The sequence below is a fragment of the Anser anser genome, assembly GCF_964211835.1.
Source record: "Anser anser genome assembly, chromosome: 21".
Lineage (NCBI taxonomy): Eukaryota > Metazoa > Chordata > Aves > Anseriformes > Anatidae > Anser > Anser anser.
In genome coordinates this window covers 984,738-999,560 of record NC_139742.1, presented here as the reverse complement: position 1 = coordinate 999,560, position 14,823 = coordinate 984,738, and the positions used below count along the sequence as shown (strand labels likewise).

Sequence of the window (14,823 nt, the reverse complement as noted above, 5' to 3'; positions counted from 1 at the left end):
GCTCCATGCTGGTGCTAGGCCACCACTCCACCCCTGCAGATCTGGGGAATGCTGCTGTGCAGGGGGTGAGGAGTCTCCAAACCAGCCTCTCCACTGTCTTCCGCTCTTCCTACCTTTGCAGCATTCACATCGTGGTGTAGGATCAGTGCTTCCCTTTGCAGGAAGAATAATGACACCTAATGCCTGCTCTTTGATGCCTTTGCATGAGAAGGAGGAGATGGGCAGGGTAAAAAGCTCAGCCCTGCCTTCACACAGAGCACACAGCAGCTGGGCTGTATAGTGCCTGGAGGTGAGAGGGGAAAAAAAAAAAAGTGGTAACAGTGCAGGAGGAACTCAGGGCAAGGGCCAGGAACCATGGTAGGCTTTGCCTCACGTCTGGCAGTCAGATGAGGAGTGGTGAGTGAAGGAGTAGCAGATGGGAAGAGGTGTGGATGATACCCCTCACTCTTGGCAGGAGCCTGTAAGTGTGTGCCAGGATCAGAGAATGTCACTGTGGTGGTGATACACTGGTGGCTCTGTGGTGAGGGGAGGGAGAGAGTGTACCCTGTTCTGACAGCAAGTCGGGAGCAGCTCTCAAAACAGCCGTTAAAGTCATTTAATGGGTGATTTCTTTAGGTTTTTGGTTCCAGATAGAGGTCCAAGAGAATTTCCATCAGACCAGCATGCCCTTGGGGATATGTGTAATGGATGAAGTTGTGTTGCAAAGTGGGCAGGGCTGGACCTGTTAGTATGTCTGTAAGTAAACCCAGCCGTACCTGTGATCTAGCTCAGTCTTGTTATGCTGAGTGCTGTATGAACATGCCAATAAATAAATAAGGGCCTAGTTTTACCCCAAAGGACAAATAGGAAGAGTGTATGAAGATAGGAAGAAGCATCTAGTGATGGAAGCTACTGGATTTTGTCAGCTTATTTAAAATGTGGCAGACGCTTTACAAGATGTCTGTGAATGTTGTGGAATTTTATTTTATAGAAGAGTTTTAGCTTACTGAAGACCAAAGGAGCTGTTATGGGAAGAAGATCCAAAGGATGTGGTCATAGGTGGGAAACTACAAAACCGGTAGATTTTTCATGTCTACTGTTACCGTCTGCAGCCACGTACTGGCAACCACAGTATGCAAGATTGGTCACAAGACAAGGTTGAAGTTAAATGAAGCCTGTCTTGGGATGTTAAGAGAACAACAGAGCCTCAGGTGGTGAGTGAACAGATGACAAAGGGGCTTTTCTACTGCTGAGTTCATACTCAAGTTCCTGCCTGAGCAGGTGTGAAGAGATCCTGGCCACTTCTCCAAAACTTGCATAAGTTCAACTTACCCTTGACAGACTGGACGTTTGATTGAAAAAGTGGGTTTTAGCGTATTGCAACTTAAACTGCATTATGCTTTATGAATTTAATAGAATTAAAATATGATACTGAGGGCCGTTCTGAGCAATATTTCAATTACTTTATTTTCTGATTAATTTCCTGCATTCCAGGTTTGTGCTTTTAGTAAACTTTCATTTTAAGATTTTGAAATCTCTGATTTCATTGGACTATTGTCTTTAAACCGGTTGGGAACAATGGTCCAGAGAATTTTGATTTCTGCAAAAGGTGTGGTTCAAACAACTTTCTTCCTAGCTCTTTAGAAAGGAGAAGGATTTGACATGGAGTCTTTTCCATTTCGTAGACCACTGGGCATTCTTCAGACTTGTTTTAATTTAAAATGTGAACTGATACAAAGAAAACTAAATACATTAGCAGGAAATTGTTTGCTTTTGCAGTGGAGAGGAAGGGCTGGAAATGGTCCTTTGAGCAGGTTCTTTGTGGGCTCAGGGTGAAGGCTGTGCTGTACAGCAGGAATAAGCTTTATTTTTAAGACTACTGCTTAGCTAAATTCTGTCCCAAAGAGCTTTGCAGTGTTAGGCAACAAGAAATGGCTGTGAGGTGTGTCATCCAGGACTTTAAAGGAAGAAGAAAAGTAGTTATTCTCTTTGCTGAGCTTTTTGAAGAGTTTGGGGAAATCGTGAGGTGATGAGGGCAAAGACTCCTAGGGTGAGTAAATTTTTTTTTTCTCTAATGCCTTTTGTGTAAACCAATCCTAGTAGAATAATGGCTTCAGAAATGAAAATACTTGCTTGTGGATGTATAAAGAGCCAAAGGATTTCCAAGATCTGCAAAGAGAAAGAAATAATCTGTTTTTGTCCCTCTCCTGTCAATAATACTGAACTCACTCAAAAATAGTAAAATGAAAAGGGAAGTCTCTCTGTAGTGTTACTTTCAGATTACCGGGTCCAGCTGGAGAATCCCCTTCAGGTAACCCTTGGTGAGGTTGTTTGCCTCAGAAGACAAACAGTGGGATAAAAGAGCAGGGCTGATGTGAAAAGACCTCTTGACCCAAGCACCACAGTCCTGTATTTTTAGAAGCCTCTATTTTTATTTTGTCTATTCATTTAAAATTATGTAAATCCTTCCTCTGTCTGCTGCAGGTTAATTGTTTGTAAGTTCCTGTTCTGTGAAAGTGGAGAGAATAGATACTTGTCCTGTCTGAGCTGAGCAGCATGTCTTACTCCAATAGTCTGTGGTACTGCACTGTCTTTCTGTGGATTGATTTCTGTTGTCAGCTAAAGAATGGATGGTGTAAAGGTCCTTTGGTCCTAGCTGTCAGTACTGCAGTGGAATGTTCAAACCTGTACTGAAGTAGGATGTTCAAACCTGTTGAAAATAGAAAGAGGGTCTGAGCATATGGTTAGATATAAACAGTTCTGCACCTAGTAATTACACAACTTCCGATTCCCTCTTTGGAGGAAGCAGGATGTCTGTCTTCCTTTATTAAAAAAAAATCCAAGAATGCCTTTGTGATCAAATACTTTCAGATGCACAAAGACTTCCTCAGCAGGCCTGCATTGCTGCTCAGCCCAGGGGCTTTGTGGGGAAACAGCAGAGCTGTTGGGTGAACTGCATGTTGGAACACATTCCCTAGTGAGGCATGACTGAGATGGAGAGCTGACAGTGTCTCATCAACATGGCCAAATGTTAGTGCAGCCTCCTTGAATTGTCAAACTGCAGTGGTTCCTGTTAGCTCTGCCTGACTTGCCTTCCCCATGTTCCTCTGACTGTTCAGCATGAGGAAGAGAAGGCTCAGAGGGAATCTTATTTATGTGTACAAATACCTGAAGGGAGGTGCGGTGGTTTAGTCCCACCAGGCAGCTCAGCACCACACAGCCACTTGCTCGCTCTCCCCACGTGGGATAGGGGAGAGAATCAGAAAGATAAAAGTGCGAGAACTCTTGGGTTGAGATAAAGACAGTTTACTAGGTAAAGCAAAAGTCACATGCACAAGCAAAGCGAAACAAGGAATTCATTTGCTACTTTCCATTGGCAGGCAGGTGTTCAGCCAATTCCTAGAAAGAAGGGCTCATCAAGTTAATGGTTTCTTGGGAAGACAAATGCCATTGCCCTGAACACACCCTCTCCCCATCCTCTTTTACCCCAGCTTTTATTGCTGAGCATGAAACCATGAAAATGGAATATTGCTTTGGCCAGTTTGGGCCAACTGTGCTGGCTGTGTCCCCTCCCAGCTCTTGTGCATTCCCAGCCTCCTCGCTGGCAGGGCAGCACAAGAAATAGAAAAGTCTTTGTAAGCACTGCTCAGCAACAACTGAATACATTGTGTTATCAGCACTGTTTTCATTGAAAATCCAAAACACAGCATCAGACAAGCCTCTATGAAGAAAACTAACTCTGTCCCAGCCAAAGCCAGGACAGGAGGGTGCCAAGAGGATAGAGGCAGGCTCTTTTCAGTGGTGCCCAGTGCCAAGAGGCGGCAGGCACCAGTGGGAACATAAGAGGTTCCATCTGAAGATCAGGAAACACTTCTTTATGTGCGGGTGACAGAACACCGGCACAGGTTGCCCAGAGAGGTTGTGGAGCTTCTTCCATCCTTGGATATATTCAAAACCCATCTAGACATGGTCTTGGGTAAGTGGCTCTGGGTTACCCTGTGTGAGCAGGAGGTTGGAGCACATGGACCTGAGGTGCTTCAACCAGTCTGCAATTTTGTGTCTGCTTGTTGCTGACAGCAGGGAACAGCATCACTGCTAGCTTGGATTAGTCTTGCTGAGAGTGAGGATACGGTGTATTTGAACACTGTGTCCTTTCCCCTGCTTTCAGCTAGCATCCTGGAGCATCCTGTGGAACAAAAAATGCAGTCTTTATTTTGGAAAAGGTCCCTGTGCTTCAGCTTGTGGCGCAAGTGGAAAAAATACTGGAGGAGGTGGTCAAGGTTTCATAAAGGGGGACATTGAATATTCTTACGCAGAGGTGGGAAGCGGGTCCCGTAGTTGCAGCAAGGCCGAGGTTGCCTGACCTTGTGTTTGTTCAGGTTTGAGCTGGAGAAGGGGCATCCTATTCATATTCTGGTGCTTGTTGGGTTCAATCCCATACACAGGTTTGTGCTCCTGGGTAATAAGCAGGACCAGGGATCTAAGCCAGCTGAAAAATATTTTCTCATTCCTCCCATTGAATTAATTCTCTGAGGGATCAGTCTTCAGATCTGGTTCCAAACACAGTCTACGTAGAGGTTTGTGCCAGCACAAGGCAGAGGGAAGGAGCAGTGGAAGTGTGGAGAGTGTATGGCAGTGCTTTCTGGTGGGGTCTGGATCAAAGAAATGGTGTAGCCTTGGAAAATGCTGTGAAGCAGATCAGTTAGCATGCAGGGTGTGTGTCCACTCAGGGTGAGTGATGGAGGCAGTCATGCAGTGGATGATGTGATGCAGAGGACTGAGGTGTCTGGCTGAGAGGTGCTGCTGCAGAGGTTGCTGCTCTGGCAGATCCTGCTTGCCCCAGCTAGGAGCTGGATAGGGACCTGCGTGTCAGATGCAGCCTGTGGATCCTAATGCTCTGGAAGAGAGCACACTCTTTGCTAATATGCCTTTCCTGATTCTGCAGGCCCTTTTATTTCAGCTGACCTAATCATTTTTTTGGCCTGGTGGTTGGCAGAGGAGAGGTTTGATCTTGTTTCTTGCTGTGTGTGTCCCTGTGGAGCTCTGAGTGTATGCTTCCAAGGCTATGCTAGCTGCTGCTTTGAGCCAAAGTTGAGCACTGCAGGACTGGAAATGCAAGGAAACCACGTCCCTAGGAAGTGCAGCAAATGGAGCTGTGCGATATGCTGGTGAGCCTAGGGTACAGAAGGCAATGTGTAGTTTGTGCCAGCAGGTTTAGCAGCATGGTGACCTTGACAAGGCTGCTAGCTGAGGAGCAATGTGGCTGAGCTGCCACAGAGGTGTGTGCTGCTGCAGGAGAGCTGAGGGGCTGGATCCCATGGAGCCAAGCCCAGGCGCACACGGCTGTGTCTGTCAGTCACTGCTGCATTTACCAGTACTGCGCTTGTGCAGGCCATGACTCTGGACACCACTGCCTTGGGAGAGACTGTGACAGGTGCTTTGGGGTCCACCAAATCTGCTAGTGGCACTTGGTGACGAGGCTCCTGACAGGACCCGCAGCTCCACACTGCAGGCAGGAGTGAGCACAAGCTGGAAGGAGAACTTGGCTGCTGTGCAGCCTGGTGAAAGTGCTGGTGATGTGCTCTGTCCACCAGAAATTGTACTTTCACTGTTGTCTTTTATTAACCGGAGCAGTCTGCTGCTCTGGCAGGTGTCCATTGCTCCAAATTCACCCTGCAATAAGTGCCCTAAAGCCCAGTCTGGAGCGAGGCTCCACTTGGCTGTTGTGTTTCACAGGAGGGTGCAATCTTTTTGGGGCTAAGGGTGATTCGCATAAGCCAAAAAATGTGGACTTGCCCGTGAGCAGGAGTGAGTGGGCTGATAGTGCTGTCTAAACGAGATTCTGTCTGAACACTGGGAAGCGCTTCTTTACTGTTCAGGTGATGGAGCACTGGATCCAGTTGCCCAGACAGCTCGTGGAGTCTCCCTCATTGGAGATCTTTTAAAGCCACCTGGATGTGACCATGGGCAGACTGCTCTGGGTGGCTCGGATTGAGTACGAATTGGTCTGGATGGACCCAGAGGTCCCTTCCAGCCTCAGCCATGCTGTGACTCTGTGCTGACTGAGAGTTTATTTCTGCCATGAGTGGCTCACAGCACAGAGCAATCGGTGAGCATCGCGCTTTGCAGGCAGAAGAGGAGAGGCTGGGGTCTCTCCCTGCGCATGCCACTACCCACTGGAGCCCAGGCCTCTCCCACCTCTGTGCAGTGTGCAGCAGATCATGCAGCCTGGGGATGTGCCAAGGGAAAACATGCCTATCTCTGCTCAGGCTAACAGGCAGTGATGCTATCAGCCCTCAAGGATGTTCATGGACAAGGTCCTGGAGGCAGCTGCTCACATAGATGTGTGTAGCCCAATGCAGCTGTGTGGTGAGCTGGTGGGAGGTTTATGCATTGTTGTGGGACATGGGCTCAGTGGAAACCTCAGGCTTGCATAAATCACCAATGTAAGCCGTAGTGCCCTGCAGGGTGACACATGGCCATGGTTTTCCTCCTCTGGGGTATGAGAAGAGTCTCTGCACACAATTTCTCAAGCTATAAACTTCCCCCTTATGGCAGAACCCAGAATTCCATGGTGTTCTACTCAGCTGTCAACGATCTGGTTGTTCCATGTTGGCAAGAGGAGCTGCAGCAGATGTTTTGGCAGATATGAACAGTCACTGTGCTGACTAGGTACTTCCTGTAAGGACTTCTTCCAGTTGGGTACTCTGCAGTGCTGTTTTTAGTGTTTAAGAAGGGGCAAGCTCCTACCAGAGCCTTTCCTACTGCTAGATTTCAAGGCAGTTACTCTGGGATGTGGATTCTGTAATGTCTGTGATGGGGTGAATTCATGCTGCAGCACCTCCTACACTGGGAGCACAAGAATGGTCTCACTTCCCCATGTGCTGCTTGTTTTCACCAAACCAAGCACTTCTGAGGTCTTGAGCCTTCTGTTAAATGTGGCTGAACTGGCAAATGAGCCCCCAGATTGACTGGGGCAGAACAAACAGGCAGAGGCAGTATGATTGCACAAGTCTTATTTCTAGAAGAAGCCTCCCAAGGAGCATAAAGGGAAAAAATATCTTACATGGCACTAACCTACAGAGTGATGTGGGGCTGTGCTCTGGAGAGCATAGCCTTCCCTTGAGTTTGGGTCCAAAAAAGGCATGCGCTTAGACATCTCAAGTCCCTCTCTCCCTCTGTTACCCTGCTGCAGGCCCAGCTGGAGTTCCCAGGGCTCCCTTACTCAGGGGCAAAGTGGCCCTCCATTCTCTGGCACACCAGGGTCCCTCTGTCTGTCCTCAGCAGAGGGTTTTTCTATATGTTGGAACTTTTCCATTAGTGTTTTTTGTACCTGGCAGAGGCTCCTTTTTAGGCTGATGCTTTGGGACCAAATCCTGGCTGTGGCTGTCACACCTGTGGTTCTGTCAAATGGTCTTTCAACATCCACCTGCAAAGATCTCCAGTGTGGAGGACAGGCAGCTGTCACCTGAGGTGTTCCCAATGAGGCAGTATGACTGCTAGCTGGCATGGAAATCCCCAGAACCAGTTGGTGACCATCAACTAAGGGACCAGACTGGGCTTCAGATGAGAGTCTTCTCAATGCCTCCAGTGACACCCTTCGACCTTTCCTTAGTTACTTCAGTGACAGCAAGCACACAGAAAAGAACATCCTTGACAACCTTCCAGGTGTGGTGGTTTTACCCAGCTGGGCAGCTGAGCTCCATCACAACCGCTCTCTCACTCCCCCTCCTTAAAGGAAAAGAGGAAGAAAATGCAATGGAAAGGGCTCAAGGGCTGAGATAAGGATAGGGAGATCACTCAACAATTATCATCACAGGCAAAACAGACTCAGCGTAGGGAGATTAATGTAACTTATTACCTATTTCTAACAAGCTAGAGCAGTGAGAAGCTAAAACAAACAAACAAAAAAACACGAAAACACCCTCCCCTCCATCCACCTTCTTCTACATCCTCCCCCCTAAGCAGCACAGGGGAACGGGGGCTGTGGTCAGTTCCTAATGCTTCAACTTTGCCACTCTTTCACAGTGACTCTTCCCTTGCTCCAACATGGGATCCCTCCCACGGGATGCCGTCCTTCCCAAACTGATCCTACGTGGGCTTCCCACAGGCAGCAGCTCTTCAAGAACAGCTCCCACATGGCTCCGTACCACGGGGTCCCTCTGTCAGGAGCAAACTGCTCCAGCACGAGTCCCCCACAGGCGGCAGCTCCCCCCAGACCCCTGCTCCTGCGTGGGCTCCTCTCCACGGGCTGCAGCTCCGGTCTGGGGCCTGCTCCTGCGGGGGCTCTCCATGGGCCGCGGCCTCCTCCAGGCCACATCCACCTGCTCCACTGTGGGCTCCTGGACAGCCATGCGGCACCCTGGAGAGAAAGGATTTCTGTTTCCTTGTTGAGGGTCATCATATGGAAGTAGGAGGGGCTTCAAGGCATCATGTCTGGGGCTTGGGGAGATCTGGACAAAACTCCCTTGAAGACAGCAGGTAGATGTTCCTCTCCACATGTCAGTGTGCTGTTCCAGTGTGAAGTGTCATTGTATTGAGGGTGTCCAGTGGTGCTTCAGAGGAAGGAGCTCTGCGACACCCCTAAAATGAAATACCTGCCATATCCAACCAGTCGTCTTTGCTCCACCTGATTTCATTCTCTTGTGAGAAAACCACCATTGTTGGTTAATCCCTCTGAAGACAGGATTTAAGGACTCTCACCCATGACAGACAGCATGACTGCTCCACATGCTCCCCCTTGCACCACGAGTCACTCCCTGGGATAAATGCTGCTCCTGACTCCATGTGCCTCTGGCTGCAACAGCATGGATCATCCCCTGGGAGCTGGCAGTGGTAGAGGGGAGGGCAGGGACTGCTTGTGGCCCTCCCCAGTCCCTGCTGTTGGGTGTGATGGAGGCCAAGACAGGAGCACTATGGAGGGCTAAGCATGTTTCTGTCCTGGGAGCCTCATCCTGCTCTGGAGCACACTGGGGTCAATGGGATGGCACTGATGTTTCTGGCTGTGGCTGCCCAGCCTCTCTTGTCATCAGCTGCATCTCTGCAGTCACAGCTGCCTCCCTCTTACGCACAACACAGATTTTTGATTGTCTTATCCTCATCAAGTGACCTAAATGACTCCTGGGTGCTCTTATACTGGGGTTTGCTGAAGTCTGCAGGGTATCTTCACCCCATGTCACAGCAGTATTTGTGTCAGTGGAGAAACAGAGTGGTGTCTATTGCACAAGTGAGGGGAGTCACCCTGCCCATGCAGGTGGATAGCTGGAGCCCTTGGTGAGGGGTGCTGCACAGCTGCCCTCGACCTTTGTCCTGGCAGTGATGGGACAGGGCTGGCACCAGCTGGACAAGGAGCCTGAGCCACTGGAGAGTTCGGAAGACTTGGCCTGTAGTCAGAGACAGAAATAGCAATAGAAATAGACCCCTCAGTCTGGGGGTGCACAAACTCCTCTGGCTTCATGCAAGTACTGTGAAGCCCTAGTGCAGGAATTTGTCTCCATTAATTAGTTCAGGGTCTAACAGTGGTGTTCATGTGAGATAGACATGTCCACATGTGGCATGTCTGGAATTTGAATGGCCTTTGCTCTAAGCAGCTCTCAGCACTAGCCACAAGCGTGCTGCCTGGGGCAGGACCCTGCTCAGCAAACCGCAGCCCCACCACGGGCTGGGGGGGGGGGGAATTCTTGACCAGGAGGGGGCACCCTCACTGGGCTTGAAGGAGGTGGGGTGGGGGGGCAGCTGTCGGAAGAGCCGTGAGCTGGGTACGCGCGCTGCCGATGCTGGACGGCGGCTGCGGGCCCGGCTGAGGGGCTGCTGCCCAGAGAAGGGCCGCGGCGCCCGCGGGGAGCCCGGCGGGGGCTACCGGCGGCGTTAGGCCTTCCCTGGGGGGCGCGGCGCGAGGGGGGGCCGTGCACGGCGCGAGGGGCGGGGCCGCGCGGGCTCACGCCGGTGCAGCGGGGGCTGAGCGGAGCCGCGCCGAGCCGCGCCGAAGGCCGCTGCGGGGAGGGCGGCCCGGCGGGTCCCAACAGGAGCAGGTGAGTCCGCGGCGTGCACCCCACCGCTCCCCGAGCCTCGGCCGGCGCCTGCTGCCGGGAAGCTCCTGGCGCCTCGGAGCGGGCCCCTGGGGCACGAGGCAGCTCAGCCTGCGGCAGCCCCGCTCCCCGCAGCTACCGAAGCGCCCCGGCTCCCTTCCCCTTTTCTAGCGAGACTTTAAGGGAGCGGGAGCGGGGGAAGCGGAGCACGGCAGCCCCGCCGGTGCATCCCCGGGCAGCCGCCTCCAGCAGCCCTTGAAAAAACCGTAAGGGGACGCTTTTGTCAGTTCAGCCCAGATGAGTTCAAGGGAAGGAGGCTGAGCTGGTTTTAGTAGCAAGATCCCGACTTTATCCTACAGCCCCCTGAGTGGCGAGGCTGAGTTGGACAGGGGGTGGGGGAGAGCCGTGTGGGAGGGCAGTGGTGAGGAGGAGCAGCCTGGGGAGATGAGCGGTTCAGCGGGTCCTCAAGCCTGAGCTGATCCTGAGCCGAGGACAGGGCAAAGCTGGGTGATCTCCCAGCTGCTGCTGCTCCTGGGACCTGCTTGGTGGTCTGCAGAGATCAATGTCTCTAACACTGTCTATGGTCTTAATTTAGAGAATTAAATTAATTGTGGGCATTTTGGAAGACTGCAGTAAAGAAGTAGATACTAAGGGGGCAAGAAGACAGTTTGTGCTTGTGCATGAAACTCCTGGGCTGCTGCTCCATTCCACCCCTCCTTATGTCCAGACAAGTAATTTGCTTCTGATGTTGCTTGCACAATTCTGGCTCAACTTGGTTTGCTGAAGGAGAACTGTGTTTTCAGCCCAGTCTCTGCTTTGCAGAAAAGGTCCTGCTTCCCCTGCCCTTTCCTTTCCAGCATGCCCAGGGCATCATTCTTCCATTTCTCTGACAAGTTCAGTAATTTCAGTGTAGAAACAGTACTGAGGAGAGAGCACACTCAGGGCCTGGAGGATCCTGCCTCAGCTTCAATCCCAAATGCATCTTGTTTTTCTTAAGAAAAGAGTCGCTCAATAGGGGAAACTGAACTGGAGGCTATGTAAAACCTGCATGCAAAGTGTAGGTAAAAGTGTGGGGTAAACAAATGATAAAAAGGCAGCACTGAGTGTTGTGAACGGATTGCAGTTATCTTGCAAGGTCAGTCACAGCATGGCACAAACCTGCAAGGGGCTAAACAAATGACAGCTGGAGCTGAAGTGAACAAAGCAGACATACCTGTATGTGGATGATTATAAATCACAAGGTAAACGTTACAGTGTACTGTCCCCAGACCAAAAAAAAAGTAAAATCAAGCTGGACCTGAGCAGTGAGGCTGAGAGATGCACTGGGATGTCAGTTAATCAGAAAATGGACCTTCCAGCATCAAAAAGATCAGGCAACAGTGAGAACCCTGACAGGGTCCTGCAGTTCACTCATCCCACATCCTTCCACTGTGTTTGGCTGGAGCCGGGGCTCAGTCACTGAGGGTGCCCAAATTGTATTTCCTTGTCTGTTTTCCATCATGTCTTACTCTGCTGAGGTGCTCTTGCAGGAACATTGCTACCTGTGCCAGACATGGAGGTTGTGTATGGTGATGAGGTACAGCTGTGTTTCCAGTGTCTCTGCCTCACTGGCTTGCCAGGCAATGTCCTCTTTGTTCCATAAATCCCTCAGCAGGCCCCACTGCTGATGCTTGCTGTTGATATGTTGTTACTATTTTCTCTTTAAGTTAATAACCCCCTGAACTTATGGTTTGATGCAATCTGTAGTTTGTGCCATTTCAGAGGGTCGCAAAGCAATGTGTAAGCTCATTGCTTTCAGCAGCTGGAGGTCCTCTCACAATCAAAGCACTTTTCAACACCAGTTGGCAAAGCTTTCAGGAGCATGCTCAGTCTCATTAGGTTGCACCCCAATGCATCTGTGCCTGGGAATTGACATGGGAGTTACCTGGAGGTCATGGTGTGTAAATAGGGAAGCCCCTGTGAGACAAGGGTAGGAGGCAGAAGCTGTGATTTTCTTGTCACCTCCCTGCTTCTTTCTGTATGTAGAAACATACTGCTTGTCTGTCTTATGAGCACTGAAGCTGTTTTTCATCTGGAAGGCTGGGAGCCTTATTCAGCTGGAGTTTAACACATCAGGGCTTCTGGGCCTTTAAAGAAAACACTTCTGGGTCATTCCTATCATTTAGGTCTTGCATATTCCCTCTTCTCTAAAGGTAGATTTTGCAGTGAAAACTTCATATAAAGTAGTAGCTTGTTTTTATGGAAAGTAAGGCTACAGGGTTTTGGCTCGGAGCAGAGTTTCTGAAGCCACTTTCAACTTTGAGCATTGATAGCAACTGCTTTGGCTCCTGTCCCATCTGTTATTTACTGTGAGTGATTAAGGCCAGAGATGTAAACCTGTGGCCACTAAGTCTGAAATGTCACTGCAGCCGTTTAACAAGTGGTTGGCCAGTGCTCTTTTCTTCCCCTGTCCTCAGTGACATTAACAGCACAGGCAATTCTGACCTGTCTTGCTTTAATGGGATGAGTGGTTGAGTTTAGAAAAAGTTCTTGTACTGTGAGTCAATTCCTTACAGCTGTAAGTTTGTTGAAGGTGCTAGAATTACAATAGGTGTAAATGGCCCATGATGTCCAGGGAGAGTTATGCTGCATGAGCCATGTCTTCACAAGCCTCCTCCTTGACAGGTCAATTTCTGCTGAGGTTTCTCTTTGCTGAGGTAAGAGCTACTGCTCTCTCTGCTTGGTGTAAAAGCAGGCACCAGTAGTATCCACCAGTGAGGTCATCTCAGGGCATAGGCTGGCTAGGGGGCTGGAGAGGCAGCTGCATTCCGGTGCACAAAGCCACTGTGGTCACAAGTCTGCCATTTTGGGAACCTGTGTCCCACAAACCTAGTCTCTCAAGGCTGGTCTAGGGAGGATGGAGTGATGTTAGGGGTGTGTGTGAAGAGACACTACAGTGGGCAGTACTGATGAGGCACAATGAGCCATGCTACCAAGCTACGCAGCTTCTGACCAAAGTATATCCTGGTGCTAAAGTTTATGTAGTTTCAAAAGGTTTATTGGGCAGATTCGAAGAAGAAAAAACATGCATTAAGAGCTATTCAATACAAAACATCAGTTATCAAGTAGGTCCCCTGCTGAAAAAATATACTGGAATTTGAAAAGGCATTCTCAGGAGGTAGCAAGCCTCCTGCAATGCTCTGCACTTCCTGTGTTCTAGATGTGACTGAGCATCCTCAGGTAAGGATGTAAATTCATCATGTCCACTAGATGCAATTCAGTCTGACCTGGCCCAGAGGTTCCCTTGCAAATTGCTCAGAAATAGAGAAAAGGCATCTGGCTTTGAGGAAGGGCACTTGTTTGAAATTCCCTGCAGGAACTGCTCTTCTGTGCTCAACTGAGCCACAGGAAGTGAGACCCTGGAAGGCAAATGAGCAGAGCCTTTTCTGTAAGCCTGGGGGCAAGTGGAGTCCTTCTCCCCCCTCGAAGCTCGGGCTTGACATCCTACCTTAATAGGGCTCATCATGTGGCAAGTTACTTAACTTGCTTTTAAATATTTTAGCCTTAGTTTTTCCATCTCTTAGCAATAACAAAGTCTTCCTGCTTTGTGGTACTAGACTAGTAATGCTTATGAACTGTATGGAGCTGGGATTGCTCTAGGGATTCAGTCTGCTTTGTTACATTGCTAAGAAAATGTCTCAGGTACAAATCTATTTCTCTTTCTGGGTTTCTGTGGTCCTGTGGGAGCTGCTGAGTGAGAACTTATTCCTTGGAGACTTGCTGCATTCAGTGTCCCTGGCATTAGTTGGCTGTGATGTTGTGTGGGGAGCTGTTGGAAACAGCTTGCTTGCCTTTAGAAACTTATGATGTGTTGGAGTGCAAATACTGCTTGTTTGTATAGCATTACATGGAGAAATGGATTTAAGTGGAGTGAATGATTGATTTGCCTAGTAGGGGTAGCTTGCCTTCCTGAGGTGTACAGGAGATCTGGGCAGCTTGTCAGCCAGCTATGGGAAAGTTAAACCTCCCATAAGTCACTGGGTTTTTAATAAGCCCCTGGTGGATTAGATATGACAAGGAGCAGCAAGAGGAAAGCTCAGAGCAGAGAAAAAGGGGAGAGTAGCCCTGGCTGCTCGAAGCAAGCTCAGTTCAGACTATTGATGCTGGCAGTGGTGTCCCCCAGTCTGTGTCCCCATGGCAGCACTGCTGAAACAGGAGCCAGATGTGCTTGTGCAGCCTCAGAGTCTGAGAACTCTGCAGCCGACAGATATGAATCCTTTGTTGGCCCTGCACCAGCAGCTGGCTGTCCCACACCTAGGCTTACTGTCTCAGGGCACATCTGGTGCTGTAAGGGAGCTTTTGAGAAGCCCAACTTGGCCTCCCAGAGCGGTTGGGATGGAGCTTCAGAGGTGCAAGGAGGAGCTGGATATGTCCTGTGCCACATCAGCACTCCATGGCAGTGTGTATGTGTGTGTGGGAGGTGTCAGGGTGGGTCCTGGAACAAGTTGGCCGGAGATGTGGGATGCCTCAGTGGTGTTGCTGTGTGCCAAAGAGTCAGACTGACAAACTCCACCCTGACATAGGAGGATGTGAGCACTCTTATTCCTCTCTCTTGCAAGACTTGACCTGAAGGCTGCTGGCTGGGACCATCTCCCCAGCTCTGCGCAGCCAAGCTACAGGGGTCTGGGCGAGGGATGAGCACAGAGCAGGGATGCACTGCTTGAAAGTGCTGTGGAGATGCTGAACTTCTGGGAAAACACTCATCTGTGGTACAGAGTTGGATCTGGTTACCTTCATCTCAAACCAGAAGCTTTTAAATTATCTCATACAGCCTTCA

General features: G+C 49.9%; 1 protein-coding gene across 11 annotated transcripts in view; it reads left to right on the top strand.

The window, feature by feature from the left end:
- Positions 1–371: 371 nt before the first annotated feature.
- The window catches only part of LOC310884871 (dual specificity testis-specific protein kinase 2-like), a 93,440-nt gene continuing 78,988 nt past the window's right edge, over positions 372–14,823 (top strand). For 8 of the 11 annotated variants that reach the window (XR_014574437.1, XR_014574438.1, XR_014574439.1 and 5 more), the window contains exon 1: positions 372–396. Coding sequence is in view for 3 of the 11 variants with exons in the window: in XM_083807324.1 (XP_083663450.1) it covers positions 387–396 (10 nt within the window). In the remaining 8 variants the exon portion in view is untranslated. Of the gene's footprint in view, positions 397–485; positions 2,030–9,856; positions 10,011–14,823 lie in introns of those variants that run through there. The other 3 variants (XM_083807328.1, XM_083807325.1, XM_083807327.1) reach the window with 3 other exon arrangements.